The sequence below is a fragment of the Cetorhinus maximus genome, chromosome 13 (assembly GCF_964194155.1).
Source record: "Cetorhinus maximus chromosome 13, sCetMax3.hap1.1, whole genome shotgun sequence".
Lineage (NCBI taxonomy): Eukaryota > Metazoa > Chordata > Chondrichthyes > Lamniformes > Cetorhinidae > Cetorhinus > Cetorhinus maximus.
Genome location: NC_135891.1, coordinates 27565118 through 27592476, shown reverse-complemented (window position 1 = coordinate 27592476; position 27359 = coordinate 27565118). Strand labels below are relative to the sequence as shown.

At 41.4% G+C, this 27359-nt stretch overlaps 1 protein-coding gene across 1 annotated transcript in view; it reads left to right on the top strand.

The window, feature by feature from the left end:
* xkr7b (XK, Kell blood group complex subunit-related family, member 7b) overlaps positions 1 to 22759 on the top strand; it is a 221298-nt gene extending 198539 nt beyond the window's left edge. Inside the window, exon 4 of the mRNA XM_078555161.1 lies at positions 13985 to 22759. Coding sequence (XP_078411287.1) covers positions 13985 to 14931 — 947 coding nt within the window. The 3' untranslated portion in view covers positions 14932 to 22759. The remainder of the gene's footprint in view (positions 1 to 13984) is intronic.
* The last annotated feature ends 4600 nt before the right edge of the window (positions 22760 to 27359 follow it).

Here is a 27359-nt window from a genome sequence, read left to right as displayed (position 1 = left end):
TTATGTTTCTTGCTAGTTTACTTTCATATTCTATTTTCTCTTTCTTTTTCAGTTTCTTAATCTTCCTTTGCTGAGTTCTAAAATGCTCTCAATCCTCAGGCTTATTGCTTTTTTGGCAACCTTATAATTCTCTTCCTTTGATCTAATACAACCTTTAACTTTTCTTGTTAGGCACGCTTGGATCACTTCTTGTTTTTTTTATATATCGAATGAATGTATATTTGTTGGAATCCATCTATTAATACTTCAAATTCCAGCCATTGCCTATCGACTGCCGTACCTTTTAATGTAGTTTCCCAATCATCCATGGCCAGTTTGCCCTTCATACTTTCATAGTTTACCTTGTTTAGATTTTAGACCCGAGTTTCGGATTGAACTGCATCATTTTCAAACTTCATGGGCAGAATTTCCCCCCCGTCGGGGTGGGGGGGTGGAGTTTAGAAAGGGGCGCGTGGAGGCACGAACCCAATTGGGGGTGTACCGCCATTTTACGTGGGTAGGCCAATTAAGGCCTGCCCAGCGTGACATCCGCAAGGAAGTGCTATTCCCTCAGCCGAGAGTGCGCTCTTTCGCACATGCGTGCGAAAGAGCACAGTCATCTCCCTGAGGCTAAGTGCTGCCTCGGGGGATCGGGTCCTGTCTGAAAAAATTTTAAAAACTGAAGAAATAAATTTCCCTGACATGTCCCAACTCATGTGACAGTGTCACATGAGGGGACATGTCCATCACTTTCATTGACAATTTTATAAAAAATTTAAAAACCTTCATGAAACCTCATCCCGCCTGTGGATGAGGTTTCATGCTTTTTCTTAAGCCCGTCAGGGCTCCGAGTCTGCCCACCAACCTTAAGGTCGGACGGGCAGGTCCATTAATTACTTTAACTACTTTGTCAATGGCTTCAATTGGCCATTGACAGGTTGGCGGGCGCACAGCGGACTCTGCTGAGCCCCCGCCGATCTGAAAATTGAAATGAGGTGGGGTGACGTTGGGAGTTCCTTCCGACGTCATCCTGCATCATTTTACGCGTCGGTGAGCGGGCCCCGCCCCTCGCTCGCCGACCAGGAAATCCTGGCCAATGTAAAATTCTATCAGTTCTTCCCCAAAGACTCCTTTGCAATTAGATTATTAATTGGCCCTTTCTCATTGCATAATACCAGGTCTAAAATAGCCTAATCCCTCAACATACTGTTCTGAAGAACCATTTCGTAGAAGACAAGCCCAGACTTCCAGCAGGCCATTCCCTCACAGGATGCAGCATGCAATGGATCCCCCAGCTAGCTTAAAGCCTGAAAGCTTCTCTTAAATGTTGGGAGAGCGGAGGGATATACTGATGGAAGTTGCTGTAGGGAATCTATGAAACTTTTGGGGTGGCTGACAAGAGATGGAAGATTCTCTGACATTCCTGGATTATTGATGTTACCATGAATTGGGAAAAAAGGGAGCCCAGCATTTTCACCAAGAAAGCATAGTTGGAGGTGGTACAAAAAGTGAGCATCACCCTGAGAACCCGAATCTCATGCCAGAAAAGACATGTGAAGTACATTTTCCCACATTATGTATCAGGCATTTCTACTAAAAGTAGTGCATGTGAGTAAAATGGTGTCACTGTAGCTGCAGCTGTGGTGAGTCAGCAATTTGCTTTGGACAACACTGGTAAATGGGAAACAAAAACAGAATTACCTGGAAAAACTCAGCAGGTCTGGCAGCATCGGTGGAGAAGAAAAGAGTCAAGGTTTCGAGTCCACATGACCCTTCAACAGAACTGAAGTATAGTTAGGAGAGGGGTGAAATATAAGCTGGTTTAAGGTGGGGGGGCGGGGGGAGAGAAGTTGAGGGTGGGATGGTTGTAGGGACAAGCAAGCAGTGATAGGAGCAGATAATCAAAAGATGTCACAGACAAAAGGATCAAAGAGGTGTTGAAGGTGGTGATATTATCTAAGAAAAGTGCTAATTAAGAATGGATGGCAGGACACTCAAGGTACAGAGATAAAAAGAGATTAAATTATTTCACCTTTCTCCTAACTATACTCAGTTCTGCCGAAGGGTCATGAGGACTCGAAACGTTAACTGATTTCTTCTCCACCGATGCTGCCAGACCTGCTGAGTTTTTCCAGGTAATTCTGTTTTTGTTTTTTCACTCAAGGTACAGCTCTAGTGGGGGTGGGGTGGAAAGACTGACAAGGTATTAGTTGTAGATTTAAAAATAATGGAAATAGGTGGGAAAAGAAAAATCTATATAAATTATTGAAAAAAAAACAACAAAAGGGAGGGGGAAGAAACGGGGTGGGGATGGGGGGAGGGGGAGTTTAAGATCTAAAGTTGTTGAATTCAGTATTCAGCCCGGAAGGCTGTAAAGTGCCTAGTCGGAAGATGAGGTGCTGTTCCTCCAGTTTGCGTTGGGCTTCACTGGAACAATGCAGCAAGCCGAGGACAGACGTGTGGGCAAGAGAGCAGGGTGGAGTGTTAAAATGGCAAGCGACAGGGAGGTTTGGGTCTTTCTTGCGGACAGACCGCTGGTGTTCTGCAAAGCGGTCGCCCAGTTTGCGTTTGGTCTCTCCAATGTAGAGGAGACCGCATTGGGAGCAACGAATGCAGTAGACTAAGTTAGGGGAAATGCAAGTGAAATGCTGCTTCACTTGAAAGGAGTGTTTGGGCCCTTGGACGGTGAGGAGAAAGGAAGTGAAGGGGCAGGTGTTGCATCTTCTGCGTGGGCATGGGGAGGTGCCATAGGTGGGGGTTGAGGAGTAGGGGGTGATGGAGCAGTGGACCAGGGTGTCACGGAGGGAACGATCCCTACGGAATGCCACCAGGGGGGGTGAAGGGAAGATGTGTTTGGTGGTGGCATCATGCTGGAGTTGGCGGAAATGGCGGAGGATGATCCTTTGAATGCGGAGGCTGGTGGGGTGATAAGTGAGGACAAGGGGGATCCTATCATGTTTCTGGGAGGGAGGAGAAGGCGTGAGGGCGGATGCGCGGGATATGGGCCGGACACGGTTGAGGGCCCTGTCAACGACCGTGGGTGGAAAACCTCGGTTAAGGAAGAAGGAGGACATGTCAGAGGAACTGTTTTTGAAGGTAGCGTCATCAGAACAGATGCGACGGAGGCGAAGGAACTGAGAGAATGGGATGGAGTCCTTACAGGAAGCGGGGTGTGAGGAGCTGTAGTCGAGGTAGCTGTGGGAGTCGGTAGGCTTGTAATGGATATTGGTGGACAGTCTATCATCAGAAATTGAGACAGAGAGATCAAGGAAGGGAAGAGAAGTGTCAGAGATGGACCATGTGAAAATGATGGAGGGGTGGAGATTGGAAGCAAAATTAATAAATTTTTCCAGGTCCCGACGAGAGCATGAAGCAGCACCAAAGTAATCATCGATGTACCGGAGAAAGAGTTGTGGGAGGGGGCCGGAGTAGGACTGGAACAAGGAATGTTCCACATACCCCATAAAGAGACAGGCATAGCTGGGGCCTATGCAGGTACCCATAGCCACACCTTTTATTTGGAGGAAGTGAGAGGAGTTAAAGGAGAAATTGTTCAGTGTGAGAACAAGTTCCCGTTTCTTCCCCCTCCCTTTTGTTTTTTTGTTTTGTTTTTTTTTCCAATAATTTATATAGATTTTTCTTTTCCCACCTATTTCCATTATTTTTAAATCTACAACTAATACCTTGTCAGTCTTTCCACCCCACCCCCACTAGAGCTGAAACTTGAGTGTCCTGCCATCCATTCTTAATTAGCACTTTTCTTAGATAATATCACCACCTTCAACACCTCTTTGATCCTTTTGTCTGTGACATCTTTTGATTATCTGCTCCTATCACTGCTTGCTTGTCCCTACAACCACCCCACCCTCAACTTCTCCCCCCCCCCCGCCCCCCCCACCTTAAACCAGCTTATATTTCACCTCTCTCCTAACTATACTTCAGTTCTGTTGAAGGGTCATTGGACTCGAAACGTCAGCTCTTTTCTTCTCCACCGATGCTGCCAGACTTGCTGAGTTTTTCCAGTAATTCTGTTTTTGTTTTGGATTTCCAGCATCCGCAGTAGCTTTTTGTTTTTATTACTGGTAAATGGGAGATTGTTGAAAGAAGTGTTTCTTTGTAGCATGCTTTGTGTGGTGACAGCAGGTTATATCTGTAAGCACAGAGTGAATTGTGTGGTGATAGCTAGGTGACGTTAGTAGGGTTAGAATAAATTGAACAGCAGGTGAAAGAACACCACTGTTTGTTACAAGATGATAGGTTAGGGATCTGATAGAAGCTAAGTGATGACTGGGGGTGTGTTTGAAAGATGCAATGACTAGGAATAAAGGTCATATGAAAAAAATGACAAAAATAAAATAATAGTGCTAAGTTTCACTGTATCAGGCAGAACAGCTCCAAAAGAGACCAGGATTTGAATTAGGATTTCCCAGGTGTATTTGTTCAGGCCTCTGCATGTCTCTTACAAGACAGTGATATAGAGGAGATGGGATTGGATACTCCCTATGCTGGGAATTCCTACTGAACCAGCTCAAATAAGATCTGACATAAGACTGGAGGCTGGTATGTCCAGTGAGATATGGTATTCTTCAGAATGGCCAAAGTAAGCCCCGATATAATATTTGGATTGACCCCTTTACACAGTGCACAGGGGAGTTATTGCATGGGGAGGGCAAACAGGGCAAACTCCTTCCTCTCCAATGCTTGTCAGATTTGTCCATGGTTGGTGTGGAAATCCTCATGCAGGTTAAGTGCCCTCCTTGTCTTTCTGTAAACTCTGGCAGAATCTCCCCTGGAATGTACCATTATGGAGAACTTTGAAGTAACTACAATGATGGCATCTCACCCATCATCAGGGTCAGAGGTTTGAAACGGTGTCAGTAAAGTTATCAATGCCTAGAGGTGTACATCTGAAGTCAAAGCGAGAGAATAGTGAAGTAAGGAGAATGGATGAAAGTATGAGATTGAGGGAGAGTAAGAAAAATGGTGTGACTTTGATAAATTCGTTAAAAATTGGATAATAACAGCACAGGAAATGGTAAAAGAATAAATGTTAAAATAAATTGTATAAATCAAATGAATAAACAAAACTTAAAAGTTCTGAATTATTGGAATTTTGAGCATTATAGTTTATTATATGAAGAGATATCCTGGAAGACAATAATAAAACAGCACGATGAGAGGAGGAGGAGGTGGGTTATGATCTATGGTCAATAATTACCCATTCATATAAATAACACCACCAACAAAAACTTATTATTATTTATGTATCATTACCTAAGTGACAAAGTTTTTGGTTAAGTCTTTGGTCCAGATTTTCAATCCCGGGCTGGGTGCACAGGAACGGGAGCATTTACAGCTCTACAAACCTGACCTTTAAAAAATGGGCACCCGCAATTGGGATTTTCTTTCTGGGGGAGGGCGGCCTGGATTGGAAGTTGGACCTGCCGCCTCTGGAATGAGTGCAGAGGCTGCCGGGTGTGGAGATATGCTGGGCAGAAGGCCTGCCTCTGTGCTCCGGCACTTTGTTTAAGTTATTTTTAAAAGATTAAAACAAAAAACAGCACCCCACCCCTCACCCCGCAACCTCCTTATGCCTATTCCATTCCGACCTATACCACTTCATGCTCCCCCCGCACCCCCCCCCACCCCCGGCCCTTTATAGCATCTATGCCAAATTAATGCCAACTCATGTCGGCCCATAAATCCCATCCATCACCTTTTTCCCTTACCCCCTCCATACCGACTCACCCAGTATCCTTTGACAGTTCCTTGACAGCTTGACAGTTCCAATGAGTTTATGCACTTTTTAATGGACAACCATGTTTACTTTTACTAAACCTAAAAGGTGCCTTACTTCTCTTAAAGGGCACCTTACCTCTCCCAAAGGTATCCCAAGGCTACATCCAAAGGGGGACCTTCCCACACCAAAGGGTACCCTGACTATCCAAACGAATCTACCAAGTTCAGATCAACTCTTACCTGGTCTAATCTGCACACTCTGAGCTTTACATTCTTGGCCTTCCAAAATTCCACTTCAGTGGAGACAGCTGGTGATTTAAGTGGCCACCTACCTTCATAAACCGCGCGTGCGCAAACCCCGGCCCGACTCCAGTCCCGCCCCCGCGAATATAGGAATGCCGTGTTCGGGGGCGGGATTTAGAATTTCTGGCCACTTCGGGATCTTCACCACAACAGAGAGGCTCCTCATCATAGCGAAAATCTTGGCTTTTATGTTGGTTCAGAAAGAAACAAAAAAGTAATGGTATATGAAGAAGAAAAATTTTTAGTGAATAGAAACTAATAAAGAAGCTCCTGCTCATTAGCAAAGGAGGGGAAAGACTACAACTGTTAGCTAAAGGTAAATTGAAATATTTAGTTTGAGTTTGAGGTCACCAAATTGTATTAATTATTGAGATCTGAATGCCTGTTCATCAAAAGAGGGGCAAAACTGAGAACCATGAGCTAGAATATGAAGAGAATAGGTAATGTTCCATATGGTGTTATGTTACACCAAGTCTTCAAAACCTAATTATGCAATACCTATCCATAAGAAGCATTTTTAAGAGGGATCATTGGCTAGATTTCAATGTAATTCTGGACAGTTGTGAGTGCCTTTTTGAAAATATATAAAAAGGAGTTTTGTTATTCACTGCAATTCCATTTGTTTCAATACCTAGAGCTAATATTAATTGTTTATAACACTTGAGTAATTTTCTTAAGTGTTTCCCCTGGAGTCATTGAAAATAAAGTGTATTTTGTTTTTCAGCCCATTCCATGGTATCAGTGAACCAGCTGATTGATATGAGAACTGAAACAGGTTCACACAGAGAGATCTCAATCAAACAAAACTATAGTTGTAGTGAGCAATCCTGCATGCATATGTCTTCTCTAGTTTTGAGCTGCTGTAGAGAGTCAGTGAAAGCAGTGTAACTGTAAGTACTGAAGTGCTATTTCACCCCTCACTGTAGTAAAAGAGCAGCATTGATCCATTATGTTTCTGTTCTGTGAAAAAGAGAATGAAAGGAAATATATCTTTTGATGAGGGAGTTGGATGAATAACATAATGGAGTAAAGGAAGATATAAAAATCAATGCATCTGCCAGAATAATTTATGCCTGGTAAAACATCATATATAGGAAGGGACGTAGAGGATTGCCAGTTTGAGGAAGTGGGATTGACCCAGTTGCATGATACTTTGCAAGGGAGGGGATGAGGGTGAATGGCTTGGGACGGCTGCCCAACATTTGCTCAAGAGCCACTTTCAGGGAGAAGGGCCAGTTGCTCAGTTGTGTGCGGATGTGGGGTTGGGAGGGGATTGGGGATCATTCATGGAAATGCTTTGGTGGGAGGGAACTCTGACTGCTGGTCGCTAGATGTGGGGAAGAGTGGATCAAAGGGTGATTTTGGAAATGGTTCTCAGTGGGCAAGTTCCAGACTGGAAATATGGTGCTCATTGGAGAGGAGAGGGGGGATGGGGGTGTGGGGGGTAACAATGAACACTTAAGTTCAACCTTGTAATGTGGGATTCTGCCTGAATTGTACAGTGGGATTGTTTAGAAATCATGTACGGTGTAGCAGTAAAGGGTTTAAATTGGAATTGGTCCTCAGTGGTGGTGAGGAGAAAAGCAATTTGGTGTCAGTGGGAGCAGAGGAATCTATCTGAGGGAATACTGAAAGCAGGAGGAAATGGGTTGGATGTGAAACTTCTCAAGCATAAAGATCAGGTGCGATGCCACACCAGCAAAGAAGAAGCGGACACGATTTAAAGTCAGAACTTCAGAGTGGAAGGAAGCCTGTAAATGGACAAATGAAGAGATCGTCATTGGAAAGTACCAATAGGTGACAGGGAATGGCTGTGATCAAACTTCCCTAGAAATATAGGCACGGAGGTGGGGCCATTCAGCCCATTTTGTCTGTGCCCCAACTGAAAAAAAGCTACACCGTCTAAGTCCACTTTACAGTTCTTAGTATGTCGACCTGTAGGTCACAGCACTTCAAGTGCACACCCAAGCATTTTTTTTAAAGCGTTGAGGGTATCTACCCCTCCCACCCTTTCAAGTGTTAAGTTCTAGACCCCTACCACCATCTGGGTGAAAACATTTCTCCTCAACTCTTCTCTAAACCTTCTGCTAATTATTTGTATTCCTCACAAGTCAAAACTGGGGTGGGCAGGGGGATGCCGTAGATTTAATCAGGAGACCTGGATCTCAAATAGGAAAATTATCTGGGAACTTTAACAGATAAATACATGAACATTTATATTTATGCTTTGTTGGGATGCCTGTGGTGCAGGAAATCAAATGAGTTGCTGAGGAAAGGACAACTTTGGATAGTTCCAAAGCCCATGAACAAGGGAATATTTGAATGACCGTAAAAAAATAAAGGGCTAGGCTTTTAAACTAAATGTTATATTAGAGAATTTAAATGGAAAATAAAACATTAAATGGTTCAAAGCTTTCCAATATATTTAGTTACCTTGTGGAACCACAACAACAAAAAAAAACAGGATTGAGATCAAACCGACACAAACAGCTCAAAATCTGCTCCACATACACCCATAATTGTTGAATACTTATTTCAAGTTTAGAGAGGCAAATCACTTATAAATGTAGGGGGGACATGGGAATTTGTTGTGGAACAAGATTAACACAAACGGTGTGACAAAATGTGGTAACCGGGAAGGACTGTGGTATAGATAGGAGTGCACTCAGACTAAAGTTTTTAATATTGGTGGAAGGACATGAGCTCATAATTCAGCATTGATTAACAGCCTCACCCAGAGACCATGAGACAGTTACAAACATAATAAATAGGAGCAGCAGTAGACTGTACAACCGCTCAAGCCTGCTCCACCATTCAATACATCATGGCTGATCTTCTGTCTTAATTTCATTTTCTCACCTGCTCCTCATATTCCTTGATCCCCTAAGAGAACAAAAATCTGTCTATCCTGGCCTTAAATATATTCTAGATATTCTTAAGAATATATTCTTAAATATATTCTAGAAGATTCTAGGGATCTAGAATATTCTGGGATAGTGAATTCCAAAGATTCACAGCCCTTTGAGTAAAGAAATTTATCCTCATCTCAGTCCTAAATGATCAGCCTCCTTATCCTGAGCTATATCCCCCTGTTCTAGATTCCCCAGCCAGGAGAAACTACCCTATCAAGTCCCTTCAGAATCTTGTAACTTTCAATCTCTCTGGAGTTTAGAAGAATGAGAGTATAGGCCCAATTTACTCAGTCTCTCATCATGGGTCAACCCTGTCATCCAAGGAACCAATCTAGTGAACCTTCACTGCACCACCTCCAATGCAAGTATATCCTTCCTTAGATATGGACACCAAGGGCAGAATTTAATGCCCTCCCCCAATGTAAGTTAGGTGGTTGGAGGGACATTTATTTAGGTGGGAAGGTGGCAGATGTGAACCGTGCTGCAGCTGGTGGACCTGCTGCAAATTGAAGCCCCTCTAGGGGTTGCTTGCGGGTTTCCAGGCTGGCTCCATCATTCAAAGGCACTCAGTCCCTGATTGAGGCACCCAGCATCAGGAAATGGGGAGCCCGCTGAGACCCACCCTCCTGCCCTTGCTACCAACCCCTCTTCCCCAACCCACAACCCCCACCCCGCGACTCCTGCCATCACTCACCTGTGACCTGGGCCCCTCAGTGATCCTGAGCCTCCGTTGGGTGCATTGCCAGCAGTAGCCACTGCTCCCACAGTGCGAGCTGCTGAGCAATGTACAGCTGTCAGCCACTGATTGCCCGACAGCTCTCGGGGGCAGGATCTCCACCTCTGTGGTCCTTGAGCCCTAGAAGGCCCACTGCTGTTCAGTAAAGTGCCTAATTGGCATTTAATTCAACGGGCCTTCCCAAAAGGAGATGACACAGGCTCTTGCCAGCTCTCCAGCTAGCAGGTAGGATCCCCATTGCTTCCATTAAATACCACCCCAAAACTGCACACAGTACTCCAGATGTGGTTCAATTATGGCAAGACCTTCTTAGTCTTGTACTCCAAACCCCTTGCAACAAAGGCCAAACTGCCTGCCTTCCTAAACGCTTGCTGTACATGCCTGCTAACTTAATGTTTCTCATACGAGTACACCCAAGTCTCTCTGAAATCAACATTTACAAATTTCACGCCTTTGAAAAAATATTCTGCTCTTCTATTCTTACTACCAACATTGTCGTGCAAAATGGAGATTTCTGATTAGCACAGTGAGCGTTCTTCAAAAATCAAGATCAGATGCTTTGTGGCGCTGTTCAAAGGGAGCTTTAGTTTGCTATTCCTGACATGCAAGTACTTGTGGCTGATGCTAACACAAAAAAACAGTGAGAAGACAGAGAAGACATTTCTTTCCCTAGCACTGACACCATCAATGATTGAAAAGTAAAGGGTATCACTGTGCCCAGAACTGAACGTCTGGGGTGTTGCTATTTATTTGACATCTAATTGCAAACGTACATCAAAATCTTTCAGCAAATCCATGCCTGAAAAATATACTTACTGACATGCCTGTTAGTGAAGCCATTGATTGCCAGGAGAATAGTGGATCCATGATGTAGGTGCACTGCATTTATTTAAAATAAATTTTCCAAATAACTGAGGCAATGACATTGATTGCAAAATCAATAAATAGATTGCGAGTGGACAAAATATTAATCAGAATTTTAGTGCAATTTCCACAAATGCACATGGATATTGAGGGCAAAAGAATTGAAGTTAGGCTGATCCTAATAACCCTTAAAGTCACAGATTATATTACTGAACTCTTCACTTTGTTAATTATAAGAGCAATTAAGAAAATAAGTGGTTGTGTTAATGTAGCTTGAGACGGGATGTCTCATGTTGGTAATTATAGTTCTAACACTTATTTGGTGTCTAGGTCTTGAGGTGTTTCTTAGGTTTCTGGTCTGTAGATATTGTAGAAACCATCTGGATCATTTTAACAGCAAGGATCAGCATCCCACTCAAATGAGAGAAAGACCCTGCATTTAAAGAAGTTCCATTTATATACTTTTGGTATTGAACTTTTTTCCAGATTGGCAGCTGTTGGGCTCCACTCCTTTTGGACAGACCAGCTTACATCAAGCTCAGAAAATCATCAGGAAATGACTGGCATTTTTCCTGTGTTCGTTTTACATACTTTTAGAATAAATGTTGATTGGTAATTTGTCAGTATTTGATGCTCTGTGATATAAGCTGTTACAAATGTTTCCCAAACTTGTTTTTTTTTAACAACATAGATATAGATCTATCTGGATGTTCCAACATGGTTCACGCAGAATGACATAGAGAAGCAAGGGAAACCAACAAAGCCAAACAGACACTATCTCATCTATAGAAAGAAATCAGCAATGAATATGAAATGCTTCCAGTATCTGGTTGTTTTCCCTCCACATAACTTTACCAAGTACCCCACTTTGCTCTTATCGATAAAGTAATGATTCTTTGGTTTGCCAGCTCTATGACAAATAAACAGCCGCCTTCTTGTAGCACAGTCCACCTGCATCCAACATAGCTCATAACATTCACCACTGCTATTGTGACAATTGTAGCAACCTCCACACTACATACAACATATTTCTGTCTGAAGATGGTGTGAGTTGCTGATGTCATCTGGCTAATATCATGACCTCTACAAATCATCTTCCGTAAAGCCCCAATTTTAACCCTGGATGGCCGAGGCCAAAGTAAGCGGCAAAGCCTGCTGCCATCGGCCTCATGAGACTTAGGTGATTTTAATTCCAGTGGTGGGGGTGGGGGGAAGCACGCGTACAAGACCAAGTTCATTTGCCATGTGGAAACTGGCAAGAGCTAGCATCCAGCCAGTGGGCATAAGCAAAATGTGAGGCAGCAGGAGGCTGCCGCAGGGAACCACAGGAACAGTCTGTGGCACTTGGGTAAGTCATGAGAGACAGGCTTCAGGAAGGATTCTCAACTGCAAAAGAGGGGGAGCCTGGAGCAGAGCAGACCTAAGCTTTCCTGTGGGCTTGGAGAAAAACCCCTATTCCTCCTGGACCCCACTAAGGAAGCTTCTTCAATATTTAAAAAATTGATCTGTATGGGCCTCCTTGGCCCCGACTCTTCCCTCTAGGTTGATCTGATGCTTCCACATTCAGTAACAATAGCAGTCAAGCTCCGATATCGCCATTGGACCTCAATCTACATATTTCAAACAGGCAGGTTTCGTCCTTTCCTGGTCAGAGGAGCAGGTAAAAATTGACAATAATGGGAAAGGAGTGGGACATTGGCAGGTACATCTACTCGACAATTTTAACCGGCCGCTTGCCTGGTTTTCACTGTTTGACCATGGCTTAAATCGTTTCTTTAAGAGTCATCTGACATTACTGGCATGAAATTTCTCCCGGGGCCTGATCCCGCTGTCGGGATGAAATGCAAGTCAGGAGCCTACAAATGTTGGTATCAGTGCCCTGGGGGAGATTTTGGAGGAGCCAGCCAATAAAGTGGCCACTTCTGGGGGCTCCATCCAATTAAGGATGGTAACAGGCTCCCAAATCTGGAGGGCCAATAGGAAGCTGTCCAGCACGGGAAGGTCAGCAGCCCCACTGTAGAGCTGGGCACTGCTGAAGTAGGTGGGACTCCATGGGGGTGCCTCAAGATGGAGGCGCTGTCTGAAGATTTTTCAATATTTTAAAAATAAGATGTGGCCACAGGCAGCTGTTGGGCCAGTAGGCCATGCCCTTCTGATAATGGTGGCTGCATGGGGGATCGAGGGAGAAGAGTTAAAGGAGGCATTGCTGGAAACCAACCCCCCACGGCCATCTTCCAAGAGGCCATCTCCATCCAGTAGCTGGGCTTCAGCCTCAGGGGGTGGGGGGACCATGCCTGTCATCTGGAAAATTCCAGACAGCACGTGGAGAGTGCCTCAATTGGCACTTTAATTGGCTACCAATAATATGGTCCACTGACCATGGATTGATGACTAGAAACCACAGTGGACAAGCTTTTAGCAACTTCTGATAAAGAATGGAGTGCTGTTTAGCACACACAAACAGCTTGGGACAAGCTTATCACAAATCAGCTGTCACACCTTGTACAAAACACAACTGAATACTCTGAAAAAAAAAAGTTACCCCAAAAGAAGGACCAAAGAAAGAAAGCTAGTCATTTCCTACTAATTTCTGTAAACTTCAGACAACCTGACCTTTCACCAAAGAGGGGAGTCAAGTGATTAACAATCTAGAAAAGCCTCCAATATTAAGGTTGGCATGAAAACTGCACAATCATTTTCCAGACCCAGACTACATATGAGCAACAACCCTTATTTATGATCTAAAATTGTCCATTACAGTGTTTAGAAACCCATATTGCCAGTGGAGAAATGTGCTGCTGCTCATAGCTGCTGTTCACTGATATAAATACCATAGGACAATATTCTATAAGTATATGTGTCTTTGTGACCTTGGGCATCATGTGTAACAGCATAAATGATTGATTATCTTGTAGCTTGTGCTTTTGTTTGAGGGGCTCACTTGGTTGGTTCAAGGAAAGTGGCACTAGATCTCTGACAAAACACGAGTTGTGACAGCTTACAATGTGCTAAGTTTCACAGTGGCATCACCTTGTCACACAGCAAATAAGATGAAAGTCCCTACTCTTATCCTCCTCGTGAAAACCTTTCACTGCAAAGTATTCATTTAGTTCCACACCTGAAAACTGGGAAAAAATGCAGGATAATCTAGAAATGATAGTTAGAGGATAATGGAGCAAACGGTTAACATACTTAAACGACATTCCCCTGTCCCCCATTTAAATGGTCAGGTTAGCCATTTGAAATAAACTGCTAACTCCTCCCTTACCATAACAAGTAGTGAAATGTCATACAAACACATTAAAGATTTTCCCACAATTATTGCCAATATGGACTTTTTAAGCTGATGTTTCTGTTTGACTGTTGTTGGAGTATTGGTTTTAAAATAGCAGTGCTGCTTCATTATTGAAACAAGTTAATGCATCTTTTAAGTATTTATTATTTTACCTAGGTCTATCAGCAGCAGCGTCGCTACTGTCCCTTGCTTGGATGATAGCTTCCTACCAGAAGGTACTTCGTGACTCCAGAGATGACAAAATGCCCATGTCCTACAAGGCTGCGATTACACAGATTCTTTGGCATCTCTTCACCATTGCTGCTCGAGTAATTGCATTTTCCTTGTTTGCCTCCGTTTTCCAGCTCTACTTTGGAATCTTTATTGTCAGCCACTGGTGCATCATGACCTTCTGGATCATTCATGGGGAAACAGACTTTTGTATGTCCAAGTGGGAGGAGATCATTTATAATATGGTTGTTGGAATTATCTACATTTTCTGTTGGTTTAATGTTAAGGAAGGGAGAACTCGGTGTCGAATGCTCATCTACTACTTCATTACATTTTGTGAAAATGCTGCCTTGACTGTGCTGTGGTACTTGTACAGAGATTCCCGTACAACAGACTTTGAAGCCTTAATTATAGTTTGTGTAGTGTTTAGTAGTTTTGCTCTTGGAATATTCTTCATGTTTATATATTATGGTGCTTTGCACCCAAATGGACCAATGTTTGGGTCACAAGGAGGGTGCATTGATGGTGGAGAACAAGACACTGCTACACATATACCTGCACAGGTTATAACAGTTCCTCCCCGTGCAATGACCCAGTGCCGGACTACAGTTGGCGAGCAAGTGCCAGCTGATCGAGACAGTTGCATGCCTGTTTTCCAGGTAAGGCCCAGTGTGCCCCCAACACCAGTGTCACGCACACTGCGAACAGAAGGGCCTGTTATCAGAATTGACTTGCCCAGAAAACGGTATCCTGCATGGGATGCGCACTTTATTGACAGGCGGCTGCGCAAAACCATCCTGGCCTTGGAATACACCTCACCTGCCACTCCACGCCTCCAGTACAGAAATCTTAGCTTCACACAGGAAGTACTGGAATATGAAACTACTGTGTAGTCACATACAAGCAGAGCTAGGTGCATGGAATAAAGTTACCCTTCCTAAGGGGTTCAAGTCTATGTAGAATAATGGTGCACTGCAGGGGTCACCCACTGCTGACCTTGCTGCATCATAATAGTGTGCAGAAGGCCTGTGTCCACAAATGTGTCTTCAAAGGAGTTGTAACATGGTATTGATACAACATTCCAACTCTGGTCGAGTGGGATGGTCAGGTTTTTTTGTTCTTGCCTTTTACAGAAACAGGTTTTATGGTTGTCAAAAAGAATTGAGAATGGTTGTGCTCAAGATTGCATCACTCGATCATGAACAGCTGCACACTGGTAAATGAATGCTATCCTAGGTTTGAATATGGAAGTACCAAACTTCTGTTAGTTCTCTGATGATTTGCAAAAAAAAAAATGTATCATGGTTTGCATGTTATGGTTGAAGAATCATGTCCAAATTTTACTGCAGCTTATTCTCCTTAACTGAAAGTTTATTTAAACTGTAACAAACTATTTGCCAAACAGTGACTAAATGTTGTGAGAGTAATAACATTATATCTATGATACCTTGCAGAAGTTAGAATACAGGTGTCATTTGAACTTTCAATACCCACGTAGCCCATACGTCTATTTTTGATGTGAGCAGAATAGGTATTTATTTCAGTTTGAAGATGTGATGGTTCTGACAATGGAAAGATGTTGTGTGCTCTATTGAAAGAACTATTATATTTTGCAAACAAAAAATATAGACAATTACAGTCAATGGATTAAGGTTTGCATTGTGATGGACTATACACGTTTCAATGCAAAAAAAAAGTTAAAGCTGCAATATAGAATAGCAAGATATCATGACATTTTCAATTATTTAGCAAAACATTTGGCACTTTTTTTTAATTCCAAAATGTAGTTAACACACATCATGTGTCACTTTTAATATCTAATTTAAAACCATGCAAACACTGCAGAGCAAATTCTCAGGAAAAATGGCTTCGAATAATTTTTAAAATGTAATGACTATTAGAATTTTAATGTTGGACTCCCTGCTTAAAATATAAGTTTTATTTTACAATACATATGAATTATGAGTTGTATGTGGTACAATATTTTTATATATGTATTCTGTTAAAATGTCAGATTTACTTTCTACGTTATACTGTGGCTTTAAGCAGTGAATAGATGAGTGCATCCATAAAGGTACATTAATCAAAACAACTAACCTCTCTTTAGAAAGACTTGTGTCTGAACCAGAAAACCCTCTCCAGTAATGGGGTATCACCTTCCAAGTCTGACCTATGCTGTTGATCTGATAGGTTTTCAAAGCACTCGGTCCTCGGGTTCAAAGATGGGGGAAGGGAAAGGCAGCAAGGGACTGTTACTGCTGCATCATATTGTGTTCTCTAATAGGGTGCATATCTATATGAGATGGTACAGTGATTGGAGTAGGAATACCGTGCCAAATAAGAAGAGTGTTGCCTTTCACCTATCTGCTACGTAATGGTATGAAATTAAATATTTCCTCCTTATTGCTGAAGCAAACATGAGGGATGTGTTCAGTCTGAGTGCAAGGCAGTGAAACGGGTGCTAATTCACATCTGTAGTGCATGAAGATTGAAGAATCAATGCTTGTTAGAATTAAACACATTTTACCAAGGGCTTTTTGTTCCATATGGAGGTTTAAATCGAGCGCCAGTGCTGCCTGAAGTGTAGATAGTTACCTAAATATGAAAAAGCTATGGTCGTAAACTATAATTGATAGCTTGCAGTGAGTTTCTGTAATGATTCAGGAAAGAAGATTTTTAACTGTTTGGTTGAGAATATTCAAGTTGTTCCAGAATTCATGAAAATGGGATTGGAATAGTTAGGTACTTGTTTGACCGGCACAGACTTGATGGGCCGAAGGACCTTTTTCTGTGCTGTGGACCTCTATGACTCTAATTTTAAGGAGGCCATCAGTGAGAACCTGTTTTTTCATGCCAAACTCACTGAGTGATATGCAAACCTGCATTTAATTTGAAAATCAGCATCAAGTATTGATTAATGAGTTTAATGAGTCCAAAAGGATGGGAGAATAAAACCATTTCAGAGTTGCCATAAATCAGATTTTCACAACTAATTTTGGGAACTCTGCCTATGCAGAAATATGCAACTTTGCAATGAAGAAAATGACGCAAATTAGCTGAGCAATTAAGCCCATTCATGTCCTTAGAATTTGCCTCTCAGGAGCATTTGAAAACCAGCATGCAATTTTGTGTTTAAGCTGTGGTACTAAAATAAAAATCACATAGTGGCACTGATTTTTGTGAAATTAGATGTGGCACTGATATAAAGTAAATCAAAAACTACACAGTGATAACACTACTAAGAGCCAACAGAAGGTAACCAGGCCAGTGAAGGTGCTTATCTTGAGATTTGTGCAATTAGTTTCACCAAAACAATTTACTTTGAAATAGAGTGTAACAATCCTGCAATATGTCACGAATGAACACTTTTAAAATCTACATATGATTCATGATAATGGTGGTAATCATCCGTAGGAAAAGTAAATCTTAAAAGTAGAATTGTGTTTTGAAGGTCTAAAAAAATCTTAAAACTCAAAAGTGTAAAAGATAGCAATAGGCAAATTGAAATAGTAATTTTAAAGGAGAAACACAAAAAAAAACACACTTCAGATTTTTAGTGACAAACTTAGAAATCACTGGAATTGTTAGGTGAAATACATTTGAAATGTATTAAAGCATTTGAAAAAACTAATATTTTAATTTTTGTAAAATACACAAAGGTAGCAGGAAATCTTGGGTAAATGTTCAAGATACTTGAAACATATTTTTGTTCAATGTTTCTTTGTTAAATTATTATTAACAACATTGTGAGATACTGATAATCATAATAGCTGTTGCCATATTTTAAAATGTTTGTGTGATTATATTCCTAATTTGAAGCCTTACTTTACACACTACTATGGATCAGACTGTTGCTTATTGCCTGTTGCAAAAACTAGTGAGAAGATGTTCAACAGTGCCTGCTTACGCTCCTCAGATAGTCTAATTAATAAGATCACTGCCCGGTGTAGCACTGAGCGATGCAGAGCCTAAGATCCCAGTTATGATTCTTGGTCTGTTTTTGTTTGGTCTCAGCTAGAGAGGATGTAGAGCTGCTGCAATTGGCCTCAGTAACTTGGGATAGGAAACATGGAAAATGTGCCAAAGTTGTCATTTTTACTCACTATCTAATGACTCATGCTGGAAAATGGATCTTTATGATGCCAGCTAAAGACAGGATTGGACTCAATCTGTTGTCCCCCATGGTCAAGTGAGCAGCCAAACCCACTGCCTAGATTTATACATGCAAAGTGTCCAACTGGATGAGATGGCAGAGGGTGCGTGGATGCCTATGGAAGCTTAGCCCAGCAAGATTCGGTGCCACCCAGATGGATGGGGTGAAAATTTGGGCAGGGAGTGTAATAGTGCTTGGGCACTGATGTGAATAAAACTGATAATGTTAGTAGAAATGGCTAATTGACAATAAATGCAATTGTAAGTTTACACTATGCGTAGCTTCTATTTTCAATGTTACTAATTCAGTATACTATTCAAATTGTACAGTGTGTGAGGCCTGCAGCATGGCATAATGATCCAGAGGGTCAGTACACAATCTAGTGCAAGTACTCACATGAGTTTAGTCTTTATATAGATCTGGTTTGCTCATAAATAATACACAAAGGGAGATACAGTAAATCAAGTTGGGAATGCAGATTAATTAATGACACCAAGCTGTGGGTGAAACGTTATGAGGCATCCACTAGTCTGCAAGTTACAGTTTGATGGCAGATTTCCTAATCTTGAAATTTGACTGGGTAAAGTGGATGGAATACTGCATAGTTCACATCAGGGTGTTAGACAATTGTAGACGGAAGAAAAGATACATCTTTATTTGCAGATTACACATGTATTAGAAATCTATTTATTATGGGCTTTATATTCTTTTGACTATGGAAAGTCAATATAAGAGGACTCATCATAGAACCCAGGCTGGATGTCTTCTGCTAATCAATTAGGTTGACTTCAGGGGTCAGATTATAAATAAGTTCCAAAGAAAATCTGTGTGGTGGCTATAATATATTTGTAACTGCATGAATGCAAAATTCATTAAGATTTTACAAAGTTCTTTTAACTCTACTGGAACATCATTGCTTTGTTGGATGATTGTTTTAAAGACATTTTTAAATCTGATCAATGAGATAAGCACCTGATACAAAAAGATCAGCAAAAAACTACAATGAAAATTATAATAATTATTTACAAAATGGCTGCACATAACTGAAAGATAATGTGCCATCTGAATGTTCATATTTTGTTGTATGACCTGATCAGCTGCTTTTATTTTTAGTGAAATATCTACCTCAGATGTTTGTTATATAATTTTCCCTTTCTCTGTTGTCCCCTGGTTAAAAGAGGGAATTAATAGTTATTGTACTACAATATAGTGAAGCAGAGCAAGAGTTATTTCCTGGATTGTGTCATTCATTTTTCTTTGTGCTATCTTGGAATGATATTTGTTTGAGAACCTAATTCTATGTTATATTCACCTGACGTAATGAAGTAAAATGATAATTTGCTTTGAAGAAGACTGGAGTAAATATGCACATGCTGTGACTCATCTTTTGATATTGCTATAGCCCATCTATTCACCTCACCAATGGTTGCTCGCCCATTGAGTTCTTCCATTATTAATTTTGCACCTTCTCTGTTGTCTGTAATTGAAGCAAATGCAATCTTACTAATTTTTTAAATTAGTGATTCCATTTTACATTGCTACATGCTTTGTCATCCAAAATAATGTAACTTAACATTAAATATAAATATGCAGAGCATATCTGTAGAAAAGGTGCCCAAATTTTGCCTTTTTCTTTTTGAGAAAGTAAAATGTAATTCTGAGCATCAGTGAAGAGGAAAATTCTAGTCGCATGATGCAGTTTGCAAGATCGCAAGGTAATAATGGTTGAGGGAGATCATGCAGTTCATCTGTCCAGAAGAACAGTACAATCCTTTCCCCACTGCCCCCACCCTCCCCACCCCTGGCCCACTGCACTTTCCCCTCCAATTGTTCTTTTTGTATTATAAATCCAGCCTGGGTTTTCACTTCCGCCACTCCACTGCGAGGTATCGATCATTGCCTGTGAAAAGAACAGCCTCTGATCAGTCTTAAAGTTATCTTTGCCTAGCTTAAATCTCTCTTACCGAGAGGCATGTAAAAGTGGTCCAGAACAACTCTCCATTCTTCTCTTCTTTCTGGGAATGGAGAACTGCTCCATTTCCTCTGATGACCAAGCTGAGAATGGTACCTTATGGACAATGCAGCCAGCTGTTTGTGGCACAACATGTTTGCTGCCAAAAGCTGTCCCATGCATGCAATATTTTAAATTTGAACAACGTAAACATTTTTAAAATATTTTTTTACGTCAGCAGTCAGGCTCTAAACATCTATTTGCTTAAATAATTCATTCAGACATGGGAAAAACTCATCAGTTTTGCTGTTTTCCTGAGGCCATGAATGCATAAAGTTCTAATTGAACTGATCGCATAATAAGATCAAAACATCAAAAGTGAGTGAACAAACAGAATAGTAATTTGAAGTATCTTTTAATTCTTAACATTTTATAAGAGTGACTCACTAAGCCTCACGGCCTGCAACAGTACGATCGCTGCCCATGGTACAAATGCAACACATAGGGCAGGATTTTTCCTATGGCGGGCAGGGCAGGGGGGCGCGGAGCCGATTGCCATCCGCAATTGGCTCCACGCCGCCATTTTACCCGGGCGGGCCAATTAAGGCCACCCAGCGTAATACGTGGTTGATAGTGCTCAGCGCTACCCTGTGCGGGTGGGGGGGGAGGAGGAGGGAGAGTCGGGGCCAGCGCTCTTTCGTGCATGCGCGCAAAAGAGCACAGCAATCTCCCTGAGGCACGGAGCTGCCTAAGGGAGGTTGAATGGATTATAAAACAATTCAATAAACGTTTTAAAAATTTATTTAAACATGTCCCCTCATGTGACTGTGTCACATGAGTTGGGAGATGTTTTTAAATTTATGAAAATTATTTATTTGATTAAAGTTGCAGGAAACCTCATCCCGCCCGTGGATGAGGTTTCCTGAAAAACGCGAAAGCCACTTGGGCTTTTCGCCTGCCCGTCAACCTTAAGGTTGGACAGGCAGCAATCACAAGTGCTTCAATTAATTTCTTAATGGCCTTAATAGACCATTTAAGGCGCGCGCCCGCAGAACGAAATATCGCGCGTCATTTTACACGTTGGCATGTTGGGCCTGCCCCCGCACACCGACGGAAAAACCCCGCCCATGAGCTTTAAATTCACTCTCATTTCTAAACTCTACTTTCAGTGATTGCTGTTTGTGCTCTGCTTTGAGCTTCACCTTAAAAAAAAATCCACCAAAAGGATGAGACTCATGGGGACGTGCCTGATAAATTAAGCAGTCTTCAATTAACTTCTATTCTGGTAAAAGTAGTTGTGGCCCCAGACTAATTTTTAAATATATTAATTGGAGTTCAATTTTAGTCTTACTGTGCTCCAACATCTGTGTTTACTGCAGCGGTGAGGGTGGGGGGAGGTTGGGGGTGGATTATTGGTGATTTGGGTTGCAGGATACAAAAGTACCCAATTCATCACTCTGCTGGCTTTTCATAACTTGCTATGTGCCGCAGTGTTTGTTCTTCAGCATTGGCAGCACCATGACATTGAATGTCTGTGACAATAGCAGAGGGTAAGATATGTTTGCATAAGGGTGAAGCGATATGACTCCAATCAAAAGATAAAATTCACAGCAAGTTTAATACTTACATAAGTAGGCATTTTACATTCAGTGTACATTTATATTGCTTTTTAATATTTATTTGCCATTTTGATGGGGTTTATTCCCAATTTAATCTTAGGGTTGCGAAATAATAACCTTTTAAATTTTAACTGATTTAGGTTGAAATTGAGACATCTAGTGGTTGTATATTGTTTCCCCATTAACAAGGGAGGATATCAATGAATGAAGATATGTGGATGAAAATGTTTGAGGTACAGTATACTGAATATTGATAATTTATGACAACACGGGTTACTAATGTATTATATCACCCTTTTCCAAAATGTTCACCACATCCTATGTTTGGCTTCACTGACCATCTATTATCTCGTGATAAACTTTCTAAATAATCTTTTAGGCTTTCAAAAGATGTGCAATTTTTACCACCCTTAATAGAAGAATTTTATAGAATACTTTCTGGATTTTAATACAAGTTATGACTTAGACTATGCAATTCTTTTTATTCCAGAAGAGGTTTTTAGAAATAGACAACCTGTAGGATGTGAACAAATATCAAAATTTTTATAATCTTACATTTCTAACAATGAATATGGTCAAATTTTAACAAGTTTATCATATCAAACATATCTTTTACCGATTGTAATCTGTGTATAGACTAAAAAAATTCCACTGTCTGTAAACCTATTTTAAGACTTTGCCATAGAATGTTATCTTGGCATTCAGGAAGTATAAATCCATAACTGCAACCACGTAATTTTTTTGATACTGATTATCATGCAACTGTCATGTCCTAAAAATGTAAGCAATTATAATGAAATATGGACTCTAAACAAGAGACACATTTCATGCAGTATGATTGGATTGATGCTAAGTTCAACATAACAATTCCCTCAGGCTCTACAAAGCACCATTCTGGAATCTGTTTTACCCTAACATCTACCTATTGTATTTGCATGTACTTTTTTTTCTTTATTTTACTAAGGGTATGCGGTGACTAAATCTGTTATAGTTGGCAGTGTATTATCCAAAAAGACTCCCATTTTACTCTATAAATGCCCCCAGCTTGTAGCTTCAGCAATTAACCGACACAGTTGGTTGTTGTTGCTTCATACGCTGTTTCGTAATGAACTTAGACTGCATACATTGAAGTGACACTGAAAAAACTCTTCTTTTCTACAGATTCTAAGTCATTCATTAATCAGGTTAATAATGCATCATACCACCAAGGGGCGGGTGATATAATATATTGGCAGCAAATATTGCCATTTTCCATATTACAGTATCAGTACTGCTGTATTCAATTTATGATATTCACATGGGTTCCAAATGCCTTTTTCTCCTATGAGTAGCAATTATTGAAACATTTAATAAGAACCTTTTAAGCTCTATGTGCTTTTTATCTTAGTACCATAAAGAAGGACACTTGCTCTCTGAGAACAGTAAACGTTCATCCCATCCCCATATAAATAAGTGAATAGCAGTGCTGGTTTTGCCCATGCTGCTTCCAATATGTACTGTATATGAAAGGCTGTATGTATAATTGAGGATGTAATCAATATCTTTCTTGGGTGTTGGCAGTTCGATCAGCTGCTACCTAACAGCTAGTGATGATTGTGTATACTGCTTTATCTAGTGGAAATAAGCTGTGGGGTAAAATGTCTCCTCTTTGTGTTCCTGTAATCAGTTTTGTACTATGTGGCTCAATGTTGTTTGGCACACATGACTGACCGCTTGTTCACCTAAATGATTAGAAACTGTGCATTCAACAGATAGCTTAGCTAAAAAATGATTGTTGACGTCATTAAGATGTTGCTTGGTTTCAAATGTCATGTGTGCTAAAACAAAGGTTATTATATGACAGCTGCGGGTTTTTACCAACTTTCTACCACTCTTACTGTTTTCTCAGCTGACAAATAATAGCTTTTTTTAATAAAAAAAAGAGGATGGAATGAAATGTTTCATGATGTACATAGTTATTTGGTGCCACCTTGTAATATTTTTTTTCTTTTAGAATAATTCAGAAAAGTAATTAGGCTTGAAACTTTGTATATCACAAACCTTTTGTACATTTTTATTTTGCTGCAACACAAAAAAACAAAATCATTAAATAAATTATGCCATAATCATTTTTGCTTGTTCAGGTTGAATTGTCTAACTCAACACCAAAGCACTTGGCAAAAAATAAGACATGAACTACATTTTATCGACATCTTTCTAGCTTTAATGTGTAAGGATATTTGCACATCTGCAACCTAAATAATAGATAAAGATGTTCATAAATCTTGGATGACTGCTGTATTATGCTTTAGGTGGCTCCAGCAATCAAATGTATACTCCTCTTGTACGTGTCTGCTGCATTGTAGTGAGGCCTGACAGTGCTGACACATGGGGCAGAATTTTTGGGTCGATGAGCAGGGGCGGGGCCAGCTGCGCGCCTGCCAAACTGTCAAAGGCCTATTAAGGCCTGTTAAAAATGAATTAAAATACTTGAATGAGCTGCCCATCCAACCTTAAGGTTGGCGGGCAGGCAAAGAGCCCAGACGGCCTTCGCATTTTTCATAGAACCTCATCCACAGGCGGAATGTGGTTTCATGAGGTTTTTATAAATTAAATAAAGCTTTTCATTCATGTTCCTTGACATGTCCCAGCTCATGTGACACAGTGTTTTCTTTCCTTTATTTAGTTTTTGGAAACTTTAACTAATCTCCCTGAAGCACCTCCGTGACTCAGGACGATTTCTGTGCTCCTTTACGTGCATGCGCAAAATAGCGCAGGCCCCAACTCAGGGAAATCCACCCCCCCCCCCCGCCCGCCCGCACAGGGAGCACACAGCGCTTCCACGTGTGCGTCACACTGGGCGGGCCTTAATTGGCCCACCCACGCAAAATGGCAGTGCAGACCCGATCAGGGGCGCCGATCGGGTTTGCGCCCACCCCCACACAACCGGCACCCCCCCCCCCCCCCCCCCCCCCCCCCACCCCCCAGCGGGGGGGAAATTCTGCCCATGGAATATTTTTCCCATTTTGCATCCAGCGACAGCATCAAATATTATACATTCAGGCTAATATGGGTCCATTCGCTCATTCTCCTCTGAGTGTTACCCAATGTCTACCTCATGCTAACCTTGAAACAGTAAGCATGAAATAGCAGTTTTCCACACTGTTTATCATTTCTGAAACAAGATCAAAGGCAAAGCTAACCCTTCATTGCAAATTAATTCAGCTGCCATGCTCAATAGGATTATAACTTGTTTCAGATTGTAAAATAAATGGGCGATTGAGGAAGATAATTAGTGATTTGATTTTCCTACGCACCTCCCTCCTCAAGTGCTGGACTGAACTTGTTTAAACATATTCAAATTAGGTTCCGTAACAGCCAGCAGAGAGGAGCTCATAAAAGCAAAACCTGATCCCGGTTTCAGGATAGAACTATTTTCTGATGTAATGCACAATCCAATTATTTTGCTGTTATGCTTTCTAGTAAATAATATAAATGGGTCTAATGCAACATAATTTAATCATTTGTGTTTTTGTTTTCTTTCATCATTTTTTTATTCGCTTGTGGGATGTGGGAGTCGCTGGCAAGGCCAGCATTTGTTGCACGTCCCTAATTGCCCTGGCGAGCAGTTAAGAGCCAACCGTATTCCTGTGGGTCTGGAGTCACGTGTAGGCCAGACTGGGTAAGGACGGCAGATTTCTTTCCCAAAAGGACATTAGCGGACCAGTTGGGTTTTTATGACAATTTATGATAGTTTCATGGTTACTCATACTGAGACCAGCTTTCAGTTCCAGATTTTTTATTTAAATTAATTGAATTTAAATTCCACCAGCTGCCACGGTGGGATTTGACCCCATGCCCCCCGGAACATTAGCCTGGGCCCCTGGTTTACTAGTTCAGTGACATTACCACTATGTCTCCAGCTCCCCCTAAATTTGACCTTGGTAACTACTTTTGAAATAAGTGGCAGGTTTGAATTTGTTGTGTTCTGTATCAAAAATTTTATAACAATACAATGTTATTTTATTCAACAGAATGTGTTGTCTATCATAATCGATTAATACAAATCCTTTGACAGCTTGGTGCTGTCCTGCATTCCTTCTAAATTATTGTCATTGTCATAATTTTTTTTCTATGGTCTTCCGAGAGTTTTATTTTGTATATTGATTTTTTTACATTTTCTTCACGTTTTGCATGTATAATACCTTGGGTTTAATGTCCGGCGACTCCAATTTAAAATATTGGAGACCATGGAGAACAAATAAGAGACAAATTGGATAATTTGACGAAAAACAGCAGAACAGATGTTGGGTTTAAACTGCTGCCTTCATGCTGTAACATTTAATGGTTTTTAAAGACTGATGATACATTTGGAACCCAATTGTTAGAATCTTAGTCCTGATTACAGATCAGCTAAAGGATTTGAATGCAGCAACAAAGGAAATGAATTGCATTTATACAGTACTTTTCACAATCTCAAGATGCCCAAAGTGCTTTAAAATCAATTGAGTACTTTGGAATTGTAATCACTGTTGTAACAGAAGAAATACAACAGCAGCTAATCTACACAGAACAAGGTCCCTAAAAACAGCAATGAAATAACATGACCATAAAATAACATGATACTGAAGTTCTTTGAGGGAAATATATTTGCTAGAAGACTAAAAGGTCCCCCCTTTCCTTCTTCATGTAGTGCCATAGGATCTTGCCCACATGAGATGACTGACAGAACCTCGGATCAATCTCTCACCAGAAAGATAGCAGCTTCAAAAATGTAGCATTCCTTCAATATGGCACGGAAGTGTCAGCTTGGATTAATACTCAACTCTCTGGAGGGAGTTTTAAACATACAACCTTCTGGCGCAGAGGCAGGTTGCCGACACAAGGTTAACATCGTTTAACAACAAAATCAACTTACATTTATATATCATAGTCTTTGGCATAACAAAACACAGTTTGGGATGGAACTAGGAGGAGGTAGCCAAAGGCATAACAGCAGCAACAATTTATAGCCCTGTAATATCTGCCAAACAGGAGCAAGAACTCAACACCCACTCTGCCTGCCAGTGCATGCACAGTTTCTCCTGCCACTGATGTCATTGTTGTGCATCTATTGTCCACCTCCAGATTTGTTCGACATTCCCACCCACCCAGTTGCTCTCTTCACTCCCTTTTGCTTCCAGCCACTCACCACTCCCTCCCACTCGCCATTCCCTTCTGCTCGCACCTCTCTCCCACTTGCTGCTCCCTTCACTTCTCTGCCCTGCTCACTGCTGCCTTCACTGGTCCCTCTCACTAACTGTGGGGAAGCGGGAGGGAGCAGCAAAGGGAGTGGGAAGCGAAAGGGAGTGGCCAGTGGAAGATAAATGCAAGCAGGAGCGGGCAGCAAGCAGAAGGGAGCGGGAGAGAAGTGGAAGGGAGCAGCATGCGTCAGGGATTGGCAACAAGTGTAGCAAGCAGAAGGGAGCGGCAGCAAGAGCAGCGGGTGGGAGGGAGCGGTGAAAGGAGCAGCAATTAGAGTGGCAAGCGGGAGGGGAGCAGCAACGAGAGGGACAAGTCGGAGGGAGCAGTAACAAGAGCAGCGAGCGGGAGGGAGTGGCAAATGGGAGGGAAGCCAAA